This window comes from Dendropsophus ebraccatus, chromosome 13, assembly GCF_027789765.1.
Source record: "Dendropsophus ebraccatus isolate aDenEbr1 chromosome 13, aDenEbr1.pat, whole genome shotgun sequence".
NCBI classification, from domain to species: domain Eukaryota; kingdom Metazoa; phylum Chordata; class Amphibia; order Anura; family Hylidae; genus Dendropsophus; species Dendropsophus ebraccatus.
Window position 1 is genome coordinate 47,748,167 of NC_091466.1, and position 25,926 is coordinate 47,774,092.

At 43.1% G+C, this 25,926-nt stretch overlaps 1 protein-coding gene across 3 annotated transcripts in view; it reads right to left on the bottom strand.

The window, feature by feature from the left end:
• The window catches only part of SLC38A6 (solute carrier family 38 member 6), a 43,494-nt gene that overhangs the window by 2,484 nt on the left and 15,084 nt on the right, over window positions 1-25,926 (bottom strand). The window contains exons 6-15 of one of the 3 annotated variants that reach the window (XM_069951242.1): window positions 15,081-15,159; window positions 13,489-13,571; window positions 12,978-13,036; window positions 7,547-7,612; window positions 6,402-6,452; window positions 4,089-4,168; window positions 2,881-2,981; window positions 2,131-2,255; window positions 1,904-2,048; window positions 297-391 (exon numbers count right to left, since the gene is read on the bottom strand). In XM_069951242.1, the coding sequence (XP_069807343.1) occupies window positions 297-391; window positions 1,904-2,048; window positions 2,131-2,255; window positions 2,881-2,981; window positions 4,089-4,168; window positions 6,402-6,452; window positions 7,547-7,612; window positions 12,978-13,036; window positions 13,489-13,571; window positions 15,081-15,159 (884 nt within the window). Of the gene's footprint in view, window positions 1-296; window positions 392-1,903; window positions 2,049-2,125; window positions 2,778-2,880; window positions 2,982-4,088; window positions 4,169-6,401; window positions 6,453-7,546; window positions 7,613-12,977; window positions 13,037-13,488; window positions 13,572-15,080; window positions 15,160-25,926 lie in introns of those variants that run through there. The other 2 variants (XM_069951243.1, XM_069951244.1) reach the window with 2 other exon arrangements.

Genomic DNA, 25,926 nt, shown 5'->3' on the forward strand with positions numbered 1-25,926 from the left:
GATAGAACTCATTTGCTGTAGGGTATAATTTAGGTTAAAGGCTTCTTAGCTAGGCAAAACAAAATTTCCCATCTACTAGGACCAATAAAGGGGTCTGCCGCAACGGCAAAGCTGAGAAAATTAGAGACCAGAAGCCTTCAGCCTATATTAGTGGAGAGAGTTCTCAGGGAGCTGGGGCGCCCTGCAGGATGCTACATAAACACGCAGCTTGGGAATATGGCCACAAGTCACAGCAATCTGGAATCGCGGTTATAAAGAGCACAAAAGTGCCTACAGGAAAAAAAAAATTCACATACCCCCAGTTTCTGGCAGGATAAGAAGTCTTCAAAGCTAAGCTTCAAGTAAAATATTCCAGGGAACACAAATAGCAGACATGTTGAGGTGGTAGATCCTACACAGGCAAGGAAAATAGGTTCTCATAGGAGTTTTTTCCAAAATGCAAGATTTCACATATCTGTATAATTCAGCTTATGAGTATCAGAAAAGCACCTCTCTGTCTAGGCTGTGTGTGCTCAGAGGCAACGATAAAGTCAAGTCAATGCATATACATCTATTGTGATGATCTACCTGCAGGTATCTGTGTCCACTAGCTAATACCCCGCTGGGCGGACTTACAATAGAAACTGCAGGGGGTGCAAAGTTGGAAAATGAATTTTGAGCCTTTTTAGAATAAGGGAAAAAATTTAAGTGACAATGTCACTCTGTTTTTGCATTATGACTTCACAGGTGTAAAAGGGAAAATTTAGCAGTTTTCATACCTTATTTTATTTAATAAATCATGGTGCTTGTTCCAGTAAAAAGTGATCTTTTATCATTCGCTTATTGTGCTGCCTGGGCGGGGCTTCACTTAGCCCTGCCCACAGCACCACCGGTGGCCCCGCCCCTGTGGCGTCATTGATGCATAGGCATTGGTATGGGCCGATCTAGACTTTTAGGCTGGCCTGTTCCAATGGGCATCGAGGAGGGGGGCCTATGCGCTAATGACGTCACTGGGGCGAGGCCAATGGTGGCGCTGTGGGCGGGGCTAAGTGGCGCTTCAGCTGTGAAGCCCCTCCCAGATAGCACAATCCGCAGATGATAAAAGATCACTTTTTACTGGAACAAGCACCATGACGTGATATAAAATAAGGTATGAAAACTGCTAAATTACCCATTACACCTGTGTAGAGAAGTCAGAATGCACAAAGGGGCTGACAGTGTCACTTTAAAGTGTTTCATTTGGATTCTGCAAAGATTTTAGTTAATAATTTAAACTTTTAATAAGTGTATCAGTCTTATCCTCTACTTAATGCCTTAAAGGGGAACTCCGGATAAGAAAAACTTGTTTTCTATTAAAAGTACATTAAAAGTTATATAGATGTGTCTATACAATGTATTACCGTATCTGTGCGGTTCTGTCACACTGGTAGCTGATAGAAATCCAGGACGTGAAAAGAAATGGCCTATGTGCCAATTCAAATTGTCTCTGCTGCTATCCCCCCTAGGAGACAAATCTTCCATGCCTCTGTCTCACATTGTGTGTGTTTGCTGATGATACAGACAGGTGGCAGGGCTTGATGTCACAGGAGGCTTGGCTGGATAACCCAATCCCCTGACTGATTCATCATCTCAGACCAGCCAGAAGCAGCTGCTGCACTAATTTTACTGATTGTAATGGGTGGAGGCTGTGATAATCACATGAGGGAAAGCATTGCATTCTGGGAAATGCCAAATCAGGAAAGACAGAAACACAATACAGAGCAAAAAAACCCCAAACAAATGGATTTTTGGTACTTTCAAAACTGGAATAGACAAGTAAGTAATGCGTTATGCTTCTGCAGAAGTTTCATTTTTTTAACCTCTACCTCGGGTTCCCCATTTAAACAAATAGAGAAAGAGAAGGACTTTTTTTCCATACACTTACCAACCACACCAAATACATTTCTTATGTCTGGAGCATATATAGCAAGAAGTACGATGATTAAATTAAGCCCCAATGTTACCACTATATGACGGAGGTAGGAGAATTGATGGTTGGAGAAGAACATCATCATGAAAGCTTTTCTTGCCTAAAAAGAAATAAAATGGAATATATAAACCTTCTACAATAGGTTCCCAATATAAATATTATATACTGTACTAGATACTTACAGGGAAATGAATGAGCGGCACTGTCAGGAGCACAGCGAGTAGGATGAAAAGCCTGACTGTTATAATCATGGTATCACCTGGCAGGAACCTGCTGTAACCTTGTAGTAGTTCAGACTCCACCTTGTCTGCAGTAAAGTAAGTGCATAATGTTATTGCTGCTGCCCATGTTCACCAGTACACGACTATTTCAATAGACAACTCATGTCTCGTGCATGGCAGCCATGGCATCAGTTGGTTTTGAGGTATATTGAAATTCAATCCAATAAATAGTCATGACAATAATAGTAGATCGAGACAGGAAATTACGTAGAGAAAACAGACCACCAACAAGAAAATTTTCACTTATATGTAGTTTGAATTCATGTTTAGATTTTTTATGTTTCCATTATCTTATATGAGGTTTATAGAGCTTCTTAAAGTGTCCCTCTCATTTATTAAAAGTTTTGACACATGAGACAGACATAGCGGAAGTTTAGATAGCTCAGGGTCTGAGAGTAAAGACCCCAACCAATCTCTAGATACTGTCAAAAGAAGCACAAAGCAATGTTCTTCAATCCCCGGCTGGCTCCGATCTCCATTCTGGATTTGATTATACAGTAGGTCTATGGAACCCATTCAATGCAACTGGACGGTGACCATGGCTTCTCCTGGTGATATGTAGAGATCAGTCAGAATCTGAACACTCACACCCCAGGCAATCAACACTTTTGACATTTGACCTTTAAATGCCATGCCTACAAAAGTACATACCGTAAAAGGTAAGGTAACCAAACAATGCAGAAATAAAATAGATGAGGAAGCTTAGTGATATCCCAAGGTTAGCGACATTCTGCATCCGGCTCTTGGACGCGCTGGTGGAAAAAAAAAAAAGACAAAACAAAAATTAACCTGAAATGGTAATTCCAATTTATGGATATCTAGAAACACGATGTGTTATACAGTGGTCAGGTCATATATAACATGTAGCCCTTGGCTGTCCCTGTTTCTTTCCCTACTTCACGTGTAAATTTCACAAAAATACATTAATAAAGAGGCAAGTCCCTGCTCAACTGTGGGTCTCATAACCCGAACCGACCACATCACAGATCACCATAATTCTTCTGGTTTGGGTCTCTGGAGTCACAGTGAGACTGTGACTAAAGCCTGTAAGACGGATTCAAAGACATGGCTGTATTAAACACAGCATATACTATTAGCGTCCATTTCCACAGTAAGATTATCTGACAGATTATCTGCCAAAGATTTGAAGCCAAAGCCAGGAATGGATTTGAAAAGAGGAGAAATCTCAGGCTTTCCTTTATGACCTGATCTCTGTTTATAGTCTGTTTCTGGCTTTGGCTTCAAATCTTTGGCAGATAATCTGTCAAAAAAATCTTTCTGTGGAAATGGACCCTTACATTATGCCATTCCTCTCTTATCCCTCCTGGAAATGTATAACTAAATTGACAACTGGGAGCTACCATTCACCAGCTGGGTGTCTCCTGACATTGCCAGCACTGTTTAGACAGTGTCGGTATGTAGGCTCATACCCCATTACTGAGGGAATGGTAAAAGCCAAATTTACAAAATAGCAACACAGTTTTCTCTCCTTTAAAATCCTCCCCGCTAACTATTCTCATGGTCTTTCTTTAAGATGCTACAGCAATCAAGTGTTGTCCTAACATGTCACTGTGGCAGTAGGTAACTGCCCGCAGCGGCGACAAGTCAGGTTACTGCTGTCACCGCCACGTCATTGCTGTAAACAATGCCAGCCGCGACCAATGAAGTGTTTGGCGTGGGAGCCCCAAGAGGGATTTAAAGGCAAGTAAACAATTTTCAGCTATTTTAACACACACACCGTATCCGATGTGTCGAGTGATGGCTTCTCCCACAGAAAGAACCATGATAAAATAGCAATGTATGGACAGCTCTCAAGGAGACCTGTCTCTGAGTAAACTAGCAGTAGTTCACTAACTCACCTTTTGAGCTCACAGTAAATGGGTAAGACGGATGTATGGCAGAGGAATGAGAAAGCCATGGTGGGCAGTGCAAATGAGCTCTAAAGGGGCAAAACAAATGACAAAAAGAAGAACAAAAATAGGTTCGTATGAAATGAGAAACATTGTGGTGAGATCGTCTTACAGGGTGAAGACAGTGTGTTGTTTTATGGGATGAGTGACATGTATTTAGGTCCCAAAGACTCACAGGATGACGGTATAGCTTATGGTAATGGTTATACACATGTAACATATATACATATGGAAATTGTATTGTAATGCTGAGCATTACATGGGTTGGATATAAATACAGGACAATGAGCAACACTGATGTACAGTGCTTGGCTTCCAGCACCGAGCCCTGTACATCAATTAGTCAAAGCAGGGAAGGAGGAGATGTTGCGGCTCAGCACCACCTTCTTGACACTTAGATTCTGCACATGATATATAGTTGACAGATTCCCTTTAGACAGGTCATACACATGCAATACGTTTTGGGCAACCAATCTTCTACCTAGGCTCAGACTCCTCCAGACTGTCAAGTTTTAAAGGGGGTTGTCCAGGCATAGATAAACAGCACCAGTCCGGTCTCCAATAAAACTGAGCTGCAAACCCCACCTTAATTGAAGTGAGTGGAGCTGAACTGTAATACTAAACACAACCTGAGGACAGGGTGGTGCTGTTTTTACAAGAAAATAGCTGGGTTTTTTTCCTAATCCTAAATCTAGTACTTTAGCAGCCTGCAGCAAATAGAGTTCTCTGAAAAGGAAGAATGTATCTTATGAGCCATTACCCTTGCTTCCTAGTAAATCAGGTTTTGACTAGAGAATAAAGACCTGTAGAGGTTTAATAGCGGCGACCAAGCCTCCGTTGTGTTGTAGTATATAACGTAAGGGTCACATGGTGCATTACGATTGTTACTTTGTTTTGACTGAGGCCAAACCAAATGAACCAACAATATATTTTAGGGCTTTGATACAAAAAATAACACAAGAAAAAGAGGTCAACTTGGCCTCAATAAATTGTCACTTGCCTTTCACACCATAAAAAGGGAAAATGGCATGTAAAATACCACTAGGAAAGAAAAACAAACTATTTCACACTTGGCCTATCTCCATGTGACACAATCTGTGCAGTCACCACGCACAGGTAGCTGTATCCCAGATAATAACCAAGGACAGGACACTTAACTCTGTTGTGTTTGTAACCCAATACTGCTATAAAAGCCAATGGTTAAATCAAGCCTGACAAGAACAAGCATCCTTGGATTACATCCTTAAAGGTCCCCAACATTTTAAATCCCCCCCATCGGTCATCCCCGGTGTAACCCAACTCCCCCGTGGGGCCTATTATCCCGTTGAATGGTGCCAGCTTTTGAAGTTCAGAAGATCAGAGGGTCTCTGATCCGTGTGACTCCATATCAGTCCATCATTATTGTTATGCCAAGAGCCTCTTAAAATGATCTATTAGAGAGAAATAGAGTGATTAAGCATCTACATTCACCAGGACTCTTACTAGATCTCCGTTATACATGAGTAACATAGGACATACAAAATTGACGCTTATTTTCTGGAATTAAAAAAACAAACAAAATTCAGATGTATAAAATAAAAAATTAAAAAAGGTTAAGTGGCGCAGTTTACCATTGGCATGGGTAAAGGTTGTCATACACCTTTAATAACCGTCATCGATAGTAAATAGAGATGAGCGAACTGGGTTCGGATCGACTCAAACCCGAACCCGATTCGGTATTTGATTAGCTGGGGCTGCTGAACTTGGATAAAGCTCTAAGGTTGTCTGAAAAACATGGATACAGCCAATGACTATATCCATGATTTCCACATAGCCTTAGGGCTTTATCCAACTTCAGCAGCCACCGCTAATCAAATGCCAAAAGTTCGGATCGACTCGAGCATGCTCGAGGTTCGCTCATCTCTAATAGTAATATCTCCCCTCCTCCCCATAAACAATATTCAGCATGGCCAAACATTTATGTGTTCCCTATGGGGAGGTGTATGCTGCAACCAGACAGCCCTGACACAAGCTTATTCCTCCCACAAACAATAGGGTGGGTGCTGAAAATCCATCATGGCTGACCCAATTCTCCACTGACATCAGCTGTTGTGGAGAGTTTGGAGTCCCCCATACACCTTATCCCATCTCCTCCTCACTGGACAAGACCATCATACTTTTTTTTTCCCTGCATTATACATAATAAAAGTACATCTATTGCCGTAGTAGATTTGAAGGAAGTTCTTACATGTAAATACCTTGAATACACAATATATAACTCACCTCTTTAGAAAATTCAAAAAGTTTTGGTTTACATTCAGAACCGTTTGAAATCTATAAAAAATAAAAAAAATATAAAAATAATTAAATTTAATTATAATAATAATCTATAGACAACAGCATGGATGGACAAATGGATGTATAGTTGGACAGAGGTCAGTGGCATAACTGTCTGTATGTCATCTCTCTCATCATACTACAATGTCTGACAGATGATCTGGAATTTCAGAACAAGTGACATGAGTGGGAGGACATATGGTGCAAGCTTGAGTCAAGCTTGGAGCAAGACAATTAAAATTTTTACTTGTTGCATTTATTTTTTTAACCCCTTGTTTATTTAAATCTCAGCTTGAAAAAAGCTCGGCTTATATCAATATTTTATTGTAGTTTATCAGATTGCAACTAGATGCACTGAAGTATTGTACAGTGAAGAACGTAGTAGGAATTGTCCCATCAGGGTTGTGAGGCTGCTACCTTATTGAGCAATAAAATAGCTTTAAAAGGGGTACTCTGGAGAAAAATGTTCTCTTACAAATCAACTGGTGTCATCTGCTGCATGTCCTACAGGAAGTCGGATACTTTGCTCTCTGCTGCCACCTCAGTCTGTGACAGGAACTGTACAAAGCAGTAGTTCTAAAAGGATTTGCTACTACTTTGGACTGTTCCTGTCATAGACAAACTTGGAAGCAGAGAGCACTGTGTAAAACTGGAAATAAAAATCCACTTCCTGTAGGACATACAGCAGCTGATGAGTACTGGAAGACTTGAGATTTTTAAGTAGAAGTAATTTTTTGATTGATTTTTTTTCACCCAGGGTAGCTACAGCTCAGGAACCACATCAAGGTCCTGTCACTCTCCCATCATGACTCTCCTATTACATGACAAAAACTGTGCAAAATGACAGTGAAGTCAAAGATTGCTGGTACACCATGAGACAGGGCCCTATGGACTCCACTCGCCTGACTGTGCAATAAGGGATTTTCTGCTAAGCTATTCTATACAAAGCTGCTGAATAGCTGTTTAGCTGTAGATTTCTATGTGCAGGTATAAGCTAATATAACATATTTTAGGGGACAGTGTCAGCCATGTTTACATGGATATCACTGCAGCAGTAAGCACTTTAAAGGGCATTATGCAAACTCTCTTACCTCCATGTACATCATGGTATAATTCATAGGAAGAGGGCATGGAATGTACCATTTTTTAATCACAACCTGAAAACAAAGAAATATTAGGATAGATTTAGAAAATGCGCTTAAGAAGAATATGTATATAAACATGGGGAGAATGTGCAAATACAAAGTAGATTCTGATCAGGTCTGAGATGATCCCAACACCGCTAACCTGCGAGCAACTGTGCAGGCCAATATGCAGTGCAGCTAGCTGTGGCCGGACACACACACACGTCTGATCAGATAATTTACATCCACTCCTGGGGTAGATCCTGTTATAAAGGGGTTGTCCAGGATTCAAAAACCATGGCTGCTTTCTTCCACAGATGGCACCACTCTTGACCTCTGTTTAAATGTGGTATTGTGGCTTCGTTCCATTTATGTAAATAGAGGCAAGCTGTAATACCACAATCAACCCGAGGGCAGAGGTGGTGCTGTTTTTGGAAGAAACCGTGTTTTTGACCTTGGGCAACCACTTTAATATAGCAGCAGATATTTTTAGTGTTAAAAGGAATATAATATGTGCTTGGAAAGTTGTTCATTGTTTTTCTGTATATGCTTAAAAGGGGTCTGTGGAGCCTTAGTTACGAGTCTAAAAACATGGGAATAGCCAGATATCTCTCCAGGGAAGGAAACACAACACTAAGGGGTGCCTCCTAGTGGGGGGGATTACAAACCACCCAGATATGTAGCCCCTTAAGTGAGTATTAGGACACAAATAGGGAAATACCAGGATGGCCCCTTTTGCGTCAGAGTGTAACTTAGTTGCAAGTATTGCAACATGACAAGGGTTTACCAAAGCCAGACATCCATCCACAAAAAGCTGTTTTGGAGTATTTGCCCCTTGTCAGTGTGGATCAGGATTCTGGCTAATGGGGGCAATGTCAAATCAACCAACAAAACACAACAATCACTGAGCTTAGAGAGATCAGCAAAAAAATTCAATCGAGTACTCAAATGAAGAGTCTCCATTGATACATTGCCCCGTAAAGAATTTAAATATGCTTAAAAAGGGTCCTTGGAGCCTCAGTCATGAGTCTCAAAACATGGGAATAGCCAGATATCCCTTCAGGGAGGGAAAACCTATTGCCAATGGAGACTCTTGAACATTGTGGTTTGCTTGGTACTCTGTATACGTCACAAAATCACCTTGAAATTGACTTCAGTCAGTGTATGTTTAGCAGGGTACCATATCCACGTCTCAGGGCTGCTGATTTCTATACACTGAGGATGGTCAGTAATTTACAGCTTATGGCTGGGTTCACACTATGTATATTTGAGGCTGTATTTGGTCCTCATGTCAGGTCCTCATAGCAACCAAAACCAGGAGTGGATTGAAAACACAGAAAGGATCTGTTCACACAATGTTGAAATTGAGTGGATGGCCGCCATATAACAGTAAATAACTGCCATTATTTCAATACCACAGCCGTTGTTTTAAAATAACAGCAAATATTTGCCATTAAATGACGGCCATCCACTCAATTACAACATTATGTGAACAGAGCCTTTCTGTGTTTTCAATCCACTCCTGGTTTTGGTTGCTATACAGCCTCACAAATACAGCCTCAAATATACATAGTGTGAAACCAGCCTAATATAGTAACAAAAAGGAAACCACTATATATACCTAATTACAAAAATCACTAGGGTTATAGAAAAAAAATCCATCCAGTTTATCAATTGGCCAAACATACAGTAGTAAAATAGCAGAACAATTAAGATGTTCAGATTTTTTTCCCCTGTAGTAGAAATGAATGTAATTTAATTTAAATTTAATCTGTGTCGCTGAGGGAAAAAATGACATATGAGAAGTGTTGATCTGACAGGATCTGGGTGTTCAGACCCCACCAATGGCTGGATAGAGCAAGAAGAAGTGCTCATCTGTGCTCTTCGCTTCCTTACTTGCTGTGATCTCTGTCTCAATGCAGAAGACATGCTCTATATTCTTATAATGAAGATGGTCTCCTGTGGTGAGATGGAAAAGTGCTACTCCCAGCTCTAACATTTGGTGAGGGTTTGAAAACTCAGACCCCCAAACCAAATATTTTGACATGCCTAGCAAATATCAAGCATGGGCTAATCCCAGAGGGATGTGACCGCCGGGGCCCCCTGCAATCTCAAAAATGTGGAGCCCAGAACCCAAGCAGAGTGGAGTTGCAGGTTTTGTGTGCACCGCAGCTCCAATCCACTCTTCAGCAGCTCCATAAAGAATGAGTGGAGCTGTGGCATGCTGCGCCACCTTTGCCTCATTTCTGCTGGGATTTTGGGGTACCCTTTCTTGAGAATATGGGGTGCCCCATCTATCCATCTATGTGTATACTTTTGTATGGTACTACACCTCTTCAATGGAACAGAGCTGCAATACCACACAGACTGAAGACAAGAATGGATCTGTTTGTGGAAAGAAAGTGGCCATGTTTTTCTCATTCTGGAGAACCCCTTTAAGGCTCTATGAAATAAAACATTTGATAGCGAGCCAACAGCAGACAGAAACTTGTACAACTCTAAGGCGCCTTATGAATAAATAGTAATCAAATGCAAATCATCACATAGCGCTACAAACCACCAAAATACACAAAGGACACAATTATTCCAATTTAAAAATCAGACGTCAATATTTAGAGCCAGTAAAGAAGTCTATCCCTATAGCAGAAACAGGAGGAACAGGCAAGATGAATGCAGCAACCATTATTGTACATCATGGTGGTCCGGCCCATTTCTCTGGGGTCATGGATATACCAGATTTTTGGCACATCCATAATAATGTTCGAGTGATCCACACAACAGTTCACTGATTGATTGCTCGGTAAATACTAAAAATCCAAAAAATTTGGCCTTTGTCATGTTCCCCGAGGTGTGGGCTGAACAACGCAAGCAAAAATTCATCCTGGCAATGTTAACATGGTTCCTTCAAGGTCTTGAACAACGTCCATCCACATACACAGTGTACAGATGTAAACACTTGCCTTCTAGCAGCACAAACACTGAGGCTTTGCTTATACTTGTGCTCATTACCACAGGAGAAGGAGCCCCCCTTGATGTAGAGGAGGGGGTCGGGTGGTTTTGTAAAACATCAAAATTCTACATTTGATTATTATTTTTTTTACTTTTCTCTTTGTATTCGGCTCTATAACATACGAGGATACTGAGATTGATGGGTATATTCACCCCAGGAGGTGATGAAGACAGAGAAAATATGCTTAAAACCGGGCTTTTCTCTGGAGGCTCATTCCATATGGCCATGGGCTACCAGTAAAGACTCCATTGACAAAAAGAAAGCCTGATCTGCACAACAGGCTGCCAAATGTCATGTCTGAACCCAAGCTATGTTACAGTTATTCAACCAGAGTGACATGTGAAGGTTCCCATAATATCTGCGCAGAGGCTAATATCTGCTTCACATGTCATTGAGTCAGCCATCTAATCTGGCTGGGAAGCAGACATGGCACTATGCCCTACTGTGTCCAGTTCTATTCTGGGGAACCACACAGCAGGGAAGGTGGCCCAGTTCTCCAGATGTGGAAGAGCACTTGTGTCTCATAGGACTTCCTATACTATAAAAAATATATATATATCGTCTACCTAACAAGTCAAAAGGATTGCACCAAAAATAACATAGTATGAGACACATCACATACCCTTCATGTGGTGACTGGTACGTTCACACAGGCAAAAACCACTCTGAAACTGATTTGTGGAATTTCCATGTAATATTTGAGGCCATGGTTAACCATCCAGTAACTGGACTAAACATAGAATGTTGGCCATTACAACTGATATAGACTAGGGTTGAAAGCCATATAGAGTGTCTGTTTTTTAGGCCACAGTCACACTACGTATATTTTCAATAAATAACGGCTGTTGTTGCAGACTGCTTAAGATTAGATTCTACAGACCACCAACCGTGGTGTATACACGCTGTATACACTAAGGGCGGTGTTCTACGCGGCCGCACAAAAAACTGACATCTATTTTAAGCGACTGCTATTTAGTGAACAGGGGTCGCACCAAGTAGGCCATACAATGTGTACTATGGCTAATTAGAGTGCGGGCACACCCAAATGTGTCCGCATTCCAATTAAAATAAAGTGATGTTCACACGGCCAAGTGAACATCACAGACAGCGGCCGTGTCAAACAGCCACTGTTTTGCCATGTGTGAACACAGGATACAATGGTAGACCATACTTCCATTGATTGACAGCAGTAAGGGGTGACAATGCCCCTCTGATGCCACCGATGTTTGTGCTAGAAACAAGCAGTGTCCCTCAAAGTACTGTATTTAAGAATATACAGTATACAGGGGTATTGGGGACAGGATCGGACTCTACTGCCCAGGTCTGCTGAACCCGAACACTCTGCATTTGATTACCGGTGACTAAGGGTCCATTTACAAAGAAAGATTATCTGACAGATTATCTGTTAAAGATTTGAAGCCAAAGCCAGAAACAGACTATAAACAGAGATCATGTCATAAAGGAAAGAATGGACTTCTCCTCTTTTCAAATCCATTCCTGGCTTTGGCTTCAAATCTTTAGCAGATAATCTGTCGGATAATCTTTCTCTGTAAAAGGACCCTAAAGAATTTGGCTGCTTGGAAAATTAAGACTCTCTAAGGCTGCATCCAACTACTTCAGCCACCAGTAATTAAATGCCGCAAGCTCTGTCCTGCTCATCTCTAGTCGCCATGACTAGCCTCTGATAACATGCTGGAAGCCTGTATGTTAAAACCAATGAACATTTCACTTCAACATTAGACTGTTTGCAGGTCCTCCTTGAAATAGTCTATTCTTGACAAAAAAAAAAAAAGTGTATAGACAAGACCAAAATACATATAATAATATTATATATATATATATATATATATATATATATATATATATATATATATATATATACACACACATATACACACACACACTGTATGTACATTTCTTGTATTTATTTATAGACATAACTTGAACAAACGTAACGTGAAATCACATCCGCATCGTCTCCCCATACAACTTCACACCTCGCATCATAGAATTCAGGCAAACAACTGGGTGCTACACACTCGCTTTAAAAGGTGACACAATTGGGCGCAACCCAAATTAGAACTTTCCCGTTCTCTTTATACAGGGAGTGAAATAATATTTGTCCTCTCCGGGTATATTAAAGTCTAAAGACTTCCTAAAACTCTATTATGAAAATTTATTTGTGCATTTTTATTTCTCTTCTCAAACCACCGAGCCCTAAAACTCCATCCGAGAGGTGTAGGCGATAAAAGTACATTAGGAGAAAAGGGGGGGAAAAAAAGAGGAAAAAAAAAAATCCATTCAACACGGACTCATTAAAGAAGTGAAAAGGGAGTAAGTCATTTCGGCCACTTAAGCCCCCCGAAAAGAGTTATTTTAAGGACTTACCACAATGGCAAAGTAGACCATAAAGAAAAATGACAAACTACTTGTGTAGCCAAGAAAGCCTGTAAAATAACAGTAAAATAAAAAGCAATTTATATGGAACCTGATCTTAATGCAGAGCTAAGGTTTTACATTTCTGCTATGTTTTATTTTACAGTGCGTGGTATCTGGAGCTTAAAGCTCCGAATAACAGCCTTTCCCAGTGCCTGTCACAGATCATTCATGTCATTTTGTAGGGCTGAATTAGGACGGGCTTTACCGCTAATGGAATGCCATAAGTAAAAGCTGCCCTTTAATGTTCTCCTGTAAAGATTTTATTTTTGTATAACAGACAACATACTACTGCAACCTAAGTAATGGCTTAACAAGCCAGGCCCCTTGGCTGAAACAAATTAAAATATCCCAAATAAAAAAAAAAGGTCTCTTTACCTTCTACCAGGGCCCCTTTGCCATCCCTTGCCAGCCCATTAATAGGGGATTTTATCCCCTCAAACATACATTTTTTTTTTCTTACCTATTTTGGGGAGCAGCGCCAATGGGAGCACAATGCACACTGCTGTAATTATTAGCAGCAATCTACCATCGAGATACCAGGCCCTGGAACACAGATTATTGTATTTTACTGCCGGATTCTGGATATTTTCAAAAGAATGCAGTCCATATATGCTTTACAATTAAGAAGTCAAACAGACAAGACTGAGAGCCGTAAGGCCGGCTTCACGCAGTTATTTTACTGGGCATATGTCCGTATTATAGCCACAAGGCCAGGCCCGACTTTGGGTCTGTGATTCGGATTGACAGCTGTCATTTTGGGTCATTAAAGCTGCCATCAGGCAAGACTTGCCGCTATAACATGGGCACAAAATGCAACTGTATTAGTGAAACAAGTGTAAATTTACATGGGAAGGAAAAAGTCATTTATTTTGTTATTAATGACCCTTAAAGACATTTTCTAGAAAATAACTTTGGCATGGTGCCAGCATCCTGCACCCCCACTAATCAGCCCCTCAGTGCCCACACTGCAGAGAGAATAGCTCTGGAAACAATAGGAGCAAAAGCTGACTTTTTATTATTTTACAACATTCTGAACTGTATCACTTCCATGCTGCATGAAACCACAAGCTCCCCACCCCATTAGCCAGCATCTCCCAAATAAAAGATATATACAGTGGTGCCTTGGATTAGAAGTATAATTCGTTCCGTGGCAGTGCTTGTAATCCAAAACCACTCTTAAACCAAAGCAAATTATTCAATAAGAAAACACTGATATGCAGACAATTGGTTCCACACCCCCAAAATAGCAAATTTTTATTCTGAACAACATGTAAAACAAATGAAACAAACATTTAGAAACTGCTGAATATGTCATATTATAAGATACTGTACAGTATAACAATCAGCATGTGGTGTATAATGTATAGTATAGTAAGGGCATAAACCTGATAACACAGCAGCAGTTTGTAGATACAGGATGCAGCTGTAGTAGCACAACAGGCTAGGATAGAAAAGCAGGGCTGCTGTCAGAGGTCTGTGTGGTCACATGACAGCAATGGGGAAAGGGGTGTGTTCAACATGTGCCAATCAGGAAGTGAGAATCACAGAGCTGTGCAGGAGGACAGTGACAGAAACCTTTCTATACAGCAGTGTAAATAGCTGAGTGTAAGTGCAGGCACATTATAGCAGCAGTGTGTATAGCGGAGTGTAAGTGCAGGCACATATAGCAAGAATGGAGAGGATGGAAAACACAAGGGCTGACAGAGACTGCAGGGAGCAGGAAGGAATAAGCAGGACAGATGTGGGCGCATACATGCAGCACTCTGTTTTTGGAGAGAGGGGTTACAGCTATGAGATTATATCCAAGGTCCTGTCCTGTGGATCTGCTATGACTTTAAAGGTGAGGGAGACTTCCTGGGTCAAAGCACAGTGCTGTAGACCACCCTATGCAGAATATGCCCCTCCCCCACGCGCCGGCTCAAGGCTGGTGGGGCAGGAAGAAGTCACCAGGGACTATCTTGATGACTTTTGGTTCGGACAGTATGAAAGTGATGACTACTTTCCTTTTGTTGGCCTGTAACACCATTACACAAACCAACCAGAAACACTCACCCACTGTGGTCACCGGCTAGGAACCCGGCAACAGCGGCTGGTAACTCCGATTTGATAACGAACATATAGGATGACATTGCTACAATAGATAAAAAAAAGTAGGTTAAAGTGTAGTCAACTAACACATGAATACACAGAGACACAAGCAGGGCTGTGGAGTCGATAAGCCGTAGTTCCGACTCCAACTCCTGAATTTTATCAGGAACGACTTCAACTCCGGCCCCCTTATAAATGGCCAGTCATATACCAGGGGAGTTATCACACTGGCTCAGCAGCTTCTCCCTAATGTCCTACATGATCCTGGGGCGACTTCTGAGTGAATAAAGTAATACTGTATATAAAGCAGATTCTCCTGTGCAGTGGATGCAGCCAGTCTCCAGCCTCCATGTCCTGAACTACTCAGAACTAGACTAGATTGAGCAGGTGGTCTTTTCCTGCTGACAGTCTTCTGTTTCTAACTAAATATTCACCATACTTAAAGAAACACTGCTAACAATGCCAGATACCTGTAATAAAGAGGTCAGCCATACAGGGGGCCACACATAGTGATATAGAGAGGGGTCACACATAGTGATAGAGAAGGGTCACACAGTAATATAGAAGGTCACTGTGGGGGCACGCAATAGGACACACACACACACACACACACACACACACACAGCCTGCTGCAGCCATAGCACACATACCCACACAGCTTGCTGCAGCCATACACTCACCACCACTATTCCTGGGTCATGTGATCAGCAGGGTCATGTGATCAGCAGTCAGAACACCCCAAAATTACATGGGCTTCTATGTCTCATAAGTGGTCTGTCCTAAGTCAGCTGACTTCCTGTGAACTACATAACTGTCTACCAGATGCCTCCTGGCAGCCCCCAGATCCCTCCACCCACCCAGATCTGTATGCTCTTGCAACCTCTACGAGACCAGGATATATACAGTGGTACCTTGGTTCTCAAAGTTTGCTTAGGATCTCCAACTCTAGCTCTGTTCTCAAACACTTTTCCCAGTCTTGAAGTACAGTAATACCGCGGTATTCAAACAATAATTTACCTGGAAGTAACGTTCAGAATTTAAACTATGCTCGGTATCTGAACTTTTTTGCGAGAATGGATGGTGGGTTGTATCTGGCGAGTTTAGCACCTGTGAGACTTCACATAAAGTACAGTACGGTATAAAGCCCCTATTACACAGGGCAACATAAAGCGCTGTCAACGCTCGTTGGCTCCTCGTTCCCCGCTCGCTGCCACCACTACTACATGTGGCAGCAGGTGAGTGTGGGGGGGCCATGGGGAGCTGTGGGGGGCCTGCACAGGTGATTGCTAGATTGTCCAGGCAGCCCATAGCAGCAGATCGTTGCTATGTTAGTTTTTTGTCTTTCAACATGTTGACAGACAAACAACTGCAACGATCAGCCGATATCGTTCATGTCGGCTGATTGTTGCGATGGGGGGACACTATACAGTAAAGGATGAGTGAGGAGTTAGTGACTGCTGTACTATAATCACTGGTTCTGTTGAATGTTTCTTGTTTAAAATGTCATGTACAGTATATAGTGCTGTTCTGTAATGTCCTGTATATAGTGCTGCTCTGTAATGCCTATACAGTATATAGTGCTGTTCTGTAATGTCCTGTACAGTATATAGTGCTGTTCTGTAATGTCCTGTACAGTATATAGTGCTGCTCTGTAATGTTCTGTATATAGTGCTGCTCTGTAATGTCCTGTACAGTATATAGTGCTGCTCTGTAATGTCCTGCATATAGTGCTGCTCTGTAATGTGCTGCTCTGTAATGTCCTGTATAAAGTGCTGCTCTGTAATGTCCTGTATAAAGTGCCGCTCTGTAATGTCCTGTATAAAGTGCCGCTCTGTAATGTCCTGTATATAGTGCTGCTCTGTAATGTCCTATACAGTATATAGTGCTGCTCTGTAATGTCCTGTACAGTATATAGTGCTGCTCTGTAATGTCCTGTATATAGTGCTGCTCTGTAATGTCCTGTACAGTATATAGTGCTGTTCTGTAATGTCCTGTACAGTATATAGTGCTGTTCTGTAATGTCCTGTACACAGGGGCGGAGCTGCTACGGGGCCCCTAACATCAGGGGGCCCGTGGCCTTCACCCCCTGAAGATGACCGCCTGCGGCACCCGGCGGCCTCCCGGGTGTTCAGTGTTTTGACTGACAGCGCGAGAAGCCATAGGCTTCCCGCCCTGTCAATCATTCTTGTGACCGCAAGCAAGCGTTCTGCTTGCGATCACAAGAGTGTCCCGCCCGATGAGCAGCTCTTTGGTGAAGTCCTGGCAGCGTCATCGCTGAGCACTCAGTGTGCGCCGCCGCGGCTGGGACTTCCGGTTTGTGTTCTTAGTACCGGAAGTCCCAGCCGCCACCGCGCACACTGAGTGCTCAGCGATGACGCTGCCAGGACTTCACCAAAGAGCTGCTCATCGGGAGGAGGCAGAGAGAAGAGGAGACTGGAGACCGACGGGGGAGCATGTGGTTAGGTGAGTTATGTGTTTGTTTGTTTGTTTTTTTTAATCAAAGGGGCAACACAATACTGGGGGCTATGTGGGGACTAGGGGTGCACAATACTGGGGGCTATGTGGGGACTGGGGATGCACAATACTGGGGGCTATGTGGGGACTAGGGGTGCACAATACTGGGGGCTATGTGGGGAAGGGGATGCACAATACTGGGGGCTATATGGGGGCTAAGGATGGACAACACGGGGGGGGCAATATGGGGGCTAAGGATGCACAATACTGGGGACTATATGGGGGATGCACAATACTGGGGGCTATATGGGGGGATGGGGATGCACAACACTGGGGGCTACCCATAGGGGAGATGCACAACACTGGGGGCTACCTATATGGGGGATGGACAACACTGGGGGCTACCTATATGGGGGATGGACAACACTGGGGGCTACCTATATGGGGGGCGGACAACACTGGGGGCTACCTATATGCGGGGGCGGACAACATTGGGGGCTACCTATATGCGGGGCGGGGATGGACAACACTGGGGGCTACCTATATGCGGGGCGGGGATGGACAACACTGGGGGCTACCTATATGCGGGGCGGGGATGGACAACACTGGGGGCTACCTATATGCAGGACGGGGATGAACAACACTGGGGGCTACCTTTATGGGGAATGTGGGCCATCTAAAAGGGGAACTACACAGAGGGGCCATCTATGAAGGGACTAGGGGGAATCTATAAGGGAAACTACACTGGGGGTGGACTACACAGAGGGGTCATCTAAGAGGACTACACAGAGGGGACCATATACTGTAGGGCAGGGATAGGGAACCTTGGCTCTCCAGCTATTGCAAAACTACAGCTTTATTTTTGACTGTCCACACATGATGGGAGTTGTAGTTTTGCAGAAGCTGGAGAGCCGAGATTCCGTACCCCTGATATAGGTGATGCACAGAGGGTGTCATCTATTTTAAATGGATTACAGAGGGGGATCTCTACTATAATAGATGCACATGGGGCCATCTATATGGAGGACTGAACAAGGGGCAATCTATAAGCTGTCTAAAGAGAGCCTAATTTGTCTGTCTGGCAGATTCTGTGGATTCGTGGCTTGGAGAAGTTCTTATAATGGCCCAGGGCATAAGGAGAAGAAAATGAAAAGGAAACAACTCTGAGAGAAGACGTCCCCTGTAAGTCACTTAATAGAATTGCAGTGTAATTTATATGGTGTACAGAACCTGTGTAGAGCTGTACAGTATATAGCGCTGCTCTGTAATGTATTGTACAGTATATAGCGCTGCTCTGTAATGTCCTGTACAGTATATAGTGCTACTCTGTAATGTCCTGTACAGTATATAGTGCTGCTCTGTAATGTATTGTACAGTATATAGTGCTGTTCTGTAATGTACTGTACAGTATATAGTGCTGCTCTGTAATGTCCTGTACAGTATATAGTGCTGCTCTGTAATGTCCTGTACAGTATAGTGCTGTACTGTATTCTGTACAGTATATAGTGCTGCTCTAATGTACTGTACAGTGTACACTCACCGACCACTTTATTAGGTACACCATGCTAGTTACGGGTTGGACTCCCTTTTGCCTTCAGAACTACCTCAATTCTTCGTGGCATAGATACAACAAGGTGCTGGAAGCATTCCTCAGAGATTTTGGTCCATATTGACATGATGGCATCACACAGTTGCCGCAGATTTGTCGGCTGCACATCCATGATGCGAATCTCCCGTTCCACCACATCCCAAAGATGCTCTATTGGATTGAGATCTGGTGACTGTGGAGGCCATTTAAGTACAGCGAACTCATTGTCATGTTCAAGAAACCAGTCTGAGATGATTCTAGCTGTATGACATGGCGCATTATCCTGCTGAAAGTAGCCATCAGATGTTGGGTACATTGTGGTCATAAAGGGATGGACATGGTCAGCAACAATACTCAGGTAGGCTGTGGCGTTGCAACGATGCTCAATTGGTACCAAGGGGCCCAAAGAGTGCCAAGAAAATATTCCACACACCATGACACCACCACCAGCCTGAACCGTTGATACAAGGCAGGATGGATCCATGCTTTCATGTTGTTGACGCCAAATTCTGACCCTACCATCCGAATGTCGCAGCAGAAATCGAGACTCATCAGACCAGGCAACGTTTTTCCAATCTTCTACTGTCCAATTTCGATGAGCTTGTGCAAATTGTAGCCTCAGTTTCCTGTTCTTAGCTGAAAGGAGTGGCACCCGGTGTGGTCTTCTGCTGCTGTAGCCCATCTGCCTCAAAGTTCGACGTACTGTGCGTTCAGAGATGCTCTTCTGCCTACCTTGGTTGTAACGGTTGGCTATTTGAGTCACTGTTGCCTTTCTATCAGCTCGAACCAGTCTGCCCATTCTCCTCTGACCTCTGGCATCAACAAGGCATTTCCGCCCACAGAACTGCCGCTCACTGGATGTTTTTTCTTTTTCGGACCATTCTCTGTAAACCCTAGAGATGGTTGTGCGTGAAAATCCCAGTAGATCAGCAGTTTCTGAAATACTCAGACCAGCCCTTCTGGCACCAACAACCATGCCACGTACAAAGGCACTCGGATCACCTTTCTTCCCCATACTGATGCTCGGTTTGAACTGCAGGAGATTGTCTTGACCATGTCTACATGCCTAAATGCACTGAGTTGCCGCCATGTGATTGGCTGATTAGAAATTAAGTGGTAACGTGCAGTTGGACAGGTGTACCTAATAAAGTGGCCGGTGAGTGTATAATGTACTGTAGTGATTAAACTGGACATTTTTCAATGTAATAAATGAGTATTGTAGGTAATTATTGGTTGGCGCTGAAACCAATTAAACACATTTACATTATTCCCTATGGGAAGACACTGCAAACTGCCTTTCAGAACCAATTAATTTCGAGAACCGAGGTACTACCCCAACCCGCAGTTTTTGTGTAATTTTCCCAAAAACTCAGCAGAAATAGTTATTATTTACTAAATAATAGTAATCAATATGAGTAATAACCAAAGACTGGATCAGCTAAAACATGGAAACAGATCCTCTAATAATAACTTATGCTGCTCTGTATAATAATAAAAAAATAAAATAAATTCTCAGAGTGCGTCCAGTTGGTAATTCTTCTGCCATCCGCTCTCAGGGCAGCACAATAAGATCCATTATGTCCTACCCTAATGTAAGAGCATTTTCATTAAGTTTTCATCAAAGCAATATTCTCTAGAAGTAAAAAGGGAAGGAGAAACCCGAGAATGTTATTTTATGTAAAATGTGACTTATTCGAATGTCAAGTGCCTGATACCTACTGGAAGGTCAAGTAAAAGCAGTTGCTGGGTCAATGGAAAAAATGAGATATTCCTGAAATATGGAGAATCTCTCACACTGCCATATGTGGCCTCGGGAATACAGCTGCCGCCTGCCGCCACTGCCAGCGTCCTCACCTCTCTTGTTCGAGGAACAGAACAGCAGGTCAGCTAACTACATAATATCGGGTTACGTGCGATTATGAGCAGGATTAACCCATTCAGTACCAGGATACCCCCCGCCCCCCTTTCTGGGGCCTTACACTAAACCTTTACCTAGCTGGAAGTAGAGCTCACTAAATGAAAGTCTCATAAGTAATATAGATATGTTTGTAACGCCATGTGTTGCCTTTAAGACTTGAAACATTGCCCTACTTTACTTAACCCATCCTCTATCTTCAATCTCCTGTCTGTTCTGGCATTGACATAGAAAGACACTACTGCATGCAGGGATAGCAACCATCCCGAGTATCCGACTCGCAACGGCCAATGTCAGTTGGGACAAGATAAATGGAGGGACATTTGAATCTCCTGTCTGTATGCTTTATAGGTGTCATAGTGAGGGGGCATCCTTATATTACATGGGAAATGCATACCTCCTGTAGCTAATGGCAACATTCTCAGCAGAATCAGCTGTTTGGTGTCTTGGGTGCCTGAAAGTGCTCATGACAAGCAAAGAACCCCCCTTAAAGGAGTTGTCCAGGAATACTCATGTTTGATCTAACACTGGTCATAGATAGATGCTAGTGCATTCTGGATGGGAGAGTTGCCAAGGCAAGTACCATGAATTGGCCCTATTAATGAGAACAGAACCCATGCACGATACTTGTCGGTCATTGGACATTTCCTTGCTAGCGGAGATGAGTGAACTTACAGTACGAATCCCTGAATATGCATTCCAAGCAGTGATGGAGGAATTTGTTTTTTGTCTAGAAAAGTTCTACTTTGCACAAAGATCTGGTGACTTAAATCCAGTACTATAAATTTGCTTATCTCTCCTGGCCATTGTTCCATGGCATTTTAAAGCCCAGTGTCAGATCAGGTAGGATACATCCTAGGTAGTTGTTGACTAAACACTCATTAGGCTATTCCCTCCACCCCTCCCCCATACACACATTCGCTCAGTCTAGGAGGAGAGCTGAATACCTCTATTCCCAGATTTCACTGACAACACTGATGTGGAAGCCCCCCTCCTACGGCAGCATCTCTAATATGACGCTGGGAGCGGAGAAACTGTATGAATATGTGGCGTGCTGTAATGACACAGCCAAGTGAGGGGATTCCATGTCCGCCAAGCACAGAACGAATAAGGTCTTAGCTGTGTCTTTTACTCAAGAAGAATAAAAGTATCAGATAGTAAAATTCAACATGTCCAATCCTTCTTTCCCCCAACATCACTTGTCAGGGGAGATATAACGGGCCACCATACACATAATATAGTTGGACAGTCCCAGGGGGGTGGAGCAGACTCTTCTCTGTTTCTGGAGACAGGACCTGATCCAGGGATTTATTCTGCTGGCCATAGTTGGAGATGGAAAGGAATTTCCCCCTGGTGTGAAGCCATTGGCATTTCCCTCTTAAGAGGTTCTTTGCCTTCCTCTGGATCACCACAGTAGGTTATAGGGCAGACTTGATGGCCGCTTGCCTTTTTCCAGCCTTATCAACTATGTTACTTCCCTTGAATCACAATCCCTAATCTGCTTTTCATCCTCAACCCTCAGCAGGGAGAAATCTGTGTTTATTAGCAGAGTATATTTCCTATTTAACCTGCAGAAGAGAGAATGTGTAGTGTTTACTCTGAATTAAGGAGACAATCGGACTTTCAGCACTCGGGGGAGGCTGTCAGCTACTTAGAGGATTAATGGGCCATCACTAAACAAACAGATGCACTATGGGAGGAAGCGCTTGTTTATCCTGCAGCTCTGCAATTCTTTCATTTATATAATAAACATTTGTAGGGTCGGTCTGGTGCGGACAGAATGTGTCAAATTCTTCCCTTCTCCGCAGAGTAATGGACTTCCTATAACCAATATATTATATGTGCGAGGGAGCCTTGCAGTGAAAGATGTGAAGCAAGAGGTTATGCACAACTTACTTTTAAAGTGTGCCTGTCACTTTAACCGAGGAGTCTGCAATATGAACTAACTCACTATCCATGGCAGAGACTCATGCCTGTGGCCTTAGCACAGATCCATTATACACTACCTATAGAAACCTAAGGGCTTATAAGTCACCTCCAGGTGTCTTCCCTTAGAGGCTACATTACAGCAGTATTCTCCCCCAGAAGCACATCTTTATCTGGATCATATGGTGCAGTTATCAGCTTCATCCTCTTCTATCTGGATGTCAGGGAGCACTGCATTCCAATCGGGGGCATTCCAATCTTAAAGGAATTATCCCAAGATAAGTTATAATCCTATACTCTCAGTATAGGGGACAACTAGCTGATTGGTGGCGGTATACCCCCCCCCCCCCCATATCATGAGAATGGAGGTGCCTTGTTACCTCGAGTGACATGAGTGGCAGCATGCACTTACCAGACATGGGTACCATATGCTGGTGCGGTATTCCCTGACCTGTGATAAAACTACAACTCCAATCATTATAGTAGTTGTGGTTTTGCAAGGGCTGGATAACACTGCACAAGTGACATGTTGCCTGTGGTGAGAAAATCCCTTCAAGTGATCCCACTACTAGAAGTACACAATATTTTAAAGCAATACTGTAATGGCGGCCAATATTACAATTGCATTATACACTCTCCCTTTTTATTACTGCTACAATATACATTTAATAATTTTCTGCTCTTTGTTCAGAAACAAACAGATAATGCTCCTTTGTTTAGAAATGGTACAATCAATACTGGGCTGCAGGGCAGTGCTGTACACATCTCTGGTCACCAGATGGCAGTGTGGCACCACATGTACTGGACTGGCGTAGACCTGATGAGTTCACTGTGTATCAGTCTTCACTGCTCTTTCATCACACAATCAAGTGCATTTCCAAAGTAAAGCATCAGGTTTCCTGGGCCTGATTCTAGCTATCCAAAGCTGTGACAGTAGGGGTGATTTACTATCCAAGGTTCAGAAGTGCGCAAAAGCAGTAACTCAGCAACCAGTCCCCTGGCATTATATGTCCTACAGTATGGAGCATAAAACACTAGTGAATGGAAACATTGCTGTTTATATCAAAAGGCGGTAAACCTGCATGTACTATAAATTTAATACGTATACAGTCTAGACAGCGCTCTGTGAGCTGAATGTACTCATGGCTGATACATCAGAGAGGATGATATATTGATCATACATGTACCTAATTTTGTGCTACCAAAATAGCTTTGACCCATGGAGAGGTCTTGACCCCACAAGTACAATGTTTAGGTAGGTGGTACCTGTCCCTGTAGCATCCACATGATGTCAGGACTCGAGGCCCCCCAGCAGAACACTGCCAGGAGTATATCACACTGCCTCCACCAGATTGTCTTCCTCCCATAACGCATCCTGGTGCCATCTCTTCTCCTATGTAAGTAATGCAAACAAGCCCAGCCATCCACATGATGTAGAAGCAAAGTGGAATTATCAGACCAGGCCACCTTCTCTCCTTGCTTCATGGTCCAACTCTGATGTTTCCGGACCTAAAATAATCAGCTGCCAGGCGTGCATTGGTACTTTTAATAGCGATGGGCAGCCGGCGGCTGATGAAGGTAGTTAGACATGAACATATCGAGGCATTTTATTTTGATCTGTGCTCCGCTCATCAAGCCGCCGGCCTTTCAGCGCTGCTCCGCTCCCTGCCGCTCCTCCCAAGATGCCGGGAAAGCTGAATCCAATCCTGGGAAACCTTCCCATTTCCCAGGATTGGATCTAGCTTTCCCCCCCCGTCACCCAGGGTGGAGTGGCAGGGAGCAGAGCTCAAAGGCCGGAAAATTGATGAGCGGAGCACAGATCAAAACAAAGCGCTTTGCTCCTCTCTACTTATAGAAGAATAAAGTATTTACTTACATTACCACACCACGTTCCATGGTGTCCTCGGCCTTCCCTGGTCTCTGCAGCTCTGTCTTCTGCTGTTCCCCTCTTGGCCAGTCTCTGCACTGATAGGCTGCCCAGCCAATCACTAGCTGAGAAAGGACTTCGGTCAGTGATGGGCTGAGCAGCCTGGCAGTGCAGAGACCGGGGAAGGCACAAGGACATCAGGAAGCATGGTAAGGTAAGTAAATACTTTATTATTTTACACTAGGCAAGGGCTGCACGGACATCGCCAATTATATATTTAGCCCTTGCTGTCCGATAGTCGGCCTGTGTAATTGCTCAGTAAACAAGCAATGATCTAGCAGATCGGCACCCGTTTACACTTTATAATCAGCCCATGTAAAAGGACTCTCTGGGTTTATTTACACAGAGATTATCTGCCAAATATCTGAAGCTAGTCACTGAGACTAGCTATAGTTATTGAGCAGTGTCAATCAATCTTTACTGTTTGCAACATATCAACTCCAAGAGCTGACTGACAGATACTTCTATTATCAATCTCTTCTAACATCTTTATACCTGTGCCATTTGGGCAGGTATGGAGGAGAAGAATATGCTGTCTCCCAACACATGAACATTCTAACTGATCACTTTCTGCCTAATATCTCTCACCCCTTGACAGGCACCGTAATCAGACCACATTTTATTCACTCCTCCTGTCAGTGATTTTAGTGCAATACCTCATCTGTCTATGTGCATTTAGCTCACAGAGGATTGTATTATATTATTTTTACTTCACGAACGTAATTGCAATTATTATTATTACATTCGAACAAATAGTAGTTTTATAGGGGCCGAATCCTGCACAATACAGCTCTGACCAAACGATGTTAAAATAACAACATCCACCCAAAGCTACAATACAGATCTTGTGGTCAGTGCAGCGAGACAGTGGGAGCTGAGAGTATCGGGTTTCCTATAGAGAGGTTGTGGGGGTAAGGGAAGGTCTGCCGCATTTTTAACTAATTTAGCGAGTAAGGTGTTAATGAGGTGTCAGGGATTTTGCAGGGAGAGATCCTTAACC